Source organism: Cariama cristata, unplaced genomic scaffold, assembly GCF_000690535.1.
Source record: "Cariama cristata isolate BGI_N322 unplaced genomic scaffold, ASM69053v1 scaffold34511, whole genome shotgun sequence".
NCBI lineage: Eukaryota > Metazoa > Chordata > Aves > Cariamiformes > Cariamidae > Cariama > Cariama cristata.
Window position 1 is genome coordinate 1 of NW_009598104.1, and position 1,734 is coordinate 1,734.

Consider the following 1,734-nt stretch of genomic DNA (forward strand, 5'->3'; position numbering starts at 1 on the left):
CCGACCGGCGCTGCCCGCCGCAAGCCTCACTGGAGAAGGTGAGCATTGAACGTCCTGGGTCAACCTGCCTCAGTTTCCCCAGGGATTGCCGCCGCCACCACCCTTGCCAGGGTGTCCGCGGAGGCAAGGGGATGGAAGGGCCAGATGCGGTGTGGTTTCCCCGCCAAAGCCGGTCACCGGGAGCCACCTTGGTGAGGGGTGGTGACGGGCTGTGCTTGGCCATTGCAGGGGTGTGCCGGCCATGCAACGACACCGAGATCCTGATGGCCATTTGCACTAGTGACTTTGGTGAGTGCAGCCCCCACCCTGTGTGCTGGGGGCGGGGTCCTGGGGCCCAGGAGGAGGGAAAGAAACTCAAACTGGTGGGGCAATAGCCCTCAGGCAGCCCTGGTCTCCCCTTCCCGGGCTGGCCTGGCTTGGGTAGCGGCCATCAGTGTCATAGAGGCTGCTGTAGGATGGGGATGGGGACAGGGATGGGAATGGGGATGGGAATGGAGCTGGGGATAGGAATGGGGATGAGGATGGGAATGGGGATGGGAATGGAGTTGGGGATGGAGATGGGGACAGGACACGCTGCCTCCCCTCCCTGCCTTCCCCCCACAGTGATCCGTGGCAGCATCCAGAGCATCTCCAATGACGCAGAGCTGCAAGAATCCGTCATCGGGGTGAGTGCCACCCGCATCCACCGCCAAAAGTTCCCCCTCTTCCAGGTGGGAGGGCAGCTGGGGTGGCCGGCGGGCAACATCCGCACCCCGCTGCGCTGCGGTGTGAAGCTGGGGCCTGGCACCTTCCTCTTCACGGGATGGCTGCATTTTGGCGAAGCCTGGCTGAGCTGCGCGCCTCGCTATAGGGACTTCGAGCGTATCTACGAGGGGGCCCGGCGCATGCGCCAGAACCCCTGCGAGTTCCCTGTGGACTGAGCAGCTTGGGGAGGGCAGCCCGGCCCCACGGGGGGATGCAGGGGCAGCGTGCTGGCAGGGCTGGTGCCTGGAGGGAGCGCAGTGCTTCAGTCCTCGCTGCATAGCTGGGCTTCGGCAGCACCTCCCGCCAGGCTAGGGCCATCCCGGGAAAATCCTGCCGGAAGGGAAGCGATTTTCCCTGGCCGCACTTGCCTGTGGTCCCCAAGGACTTGCCGGGGTGAGGGGTGCAGCTGCGTGGGGTAATGGGCTGAGAGATCCCAGGGGACCAGGGTGCTGCAGGTCTCGGGGTGCTGCATGCTCAGGGGATGCTGTGGGCTCGGGGATGCTGTGGAGCACGGTGGGTCCAGCATGATGTGGCCAGCCATCTGTCCCCACTCCCGGGAGGGCTCGGTGGTGAGTGGCTGTGGCAGTGGGTGGCCATGGTGGCAGGTCCGAGGACATGGTGGATATGGTGGAATGTGGAAGGGCCAGGAGGTGGATTTGCAATGTCAGGGGTGGAAGGAGAAGTGGGGCAGCAACCAGCCTTGCCCTGACCCTGCCTGCAATGCAGAGCACGGGCAGGAGCTGCGAGGCGGATGCTGAGGAAGAGAAGCGAGGCTGAAGGAAGCAAGGGGGATGGTGAGGCGGGAGGAAGGCTGGTGCAGGGAGCAGAGGTGTCTCCGGGGCACAGCTGGGGTAGGACCAAAGTGCCGATGTAGGAAGGTGCCGCGGGAGCGGGGAGAGGTCGGGCCGTGCCATCCACCGCCACCAGCCCAGGGCTGTGGCCTCGCGGTGGCTGCCGGGTCCTGCTGAGCTGGGTCACCGGCAGGGGGGG

The 1,734-nt window shown here is 65.7% G+C and overlaps 1 protein-coding gene across 1 annotated transcript; it reads left to right on the top strand.

Annotated features, from left to right (window-relative positions):
* Positions 1-228: 228 nt before the first annotated feature.
* LOC104168549 (meteorin-like) lies at positions 229-920 on the top strand (the record flags this gene model as incomplete). Its single annotated transcript, XM_009709167.1, has 2 exons — positions 229-288; positions 604-920. Coding segments are annotated over 2 exons (377 nt in total), but the record flags the coding sequence as incomplete, so codon positions are not given.
* Positions 921-1,734: the final 814 nt, after the last annotated feature.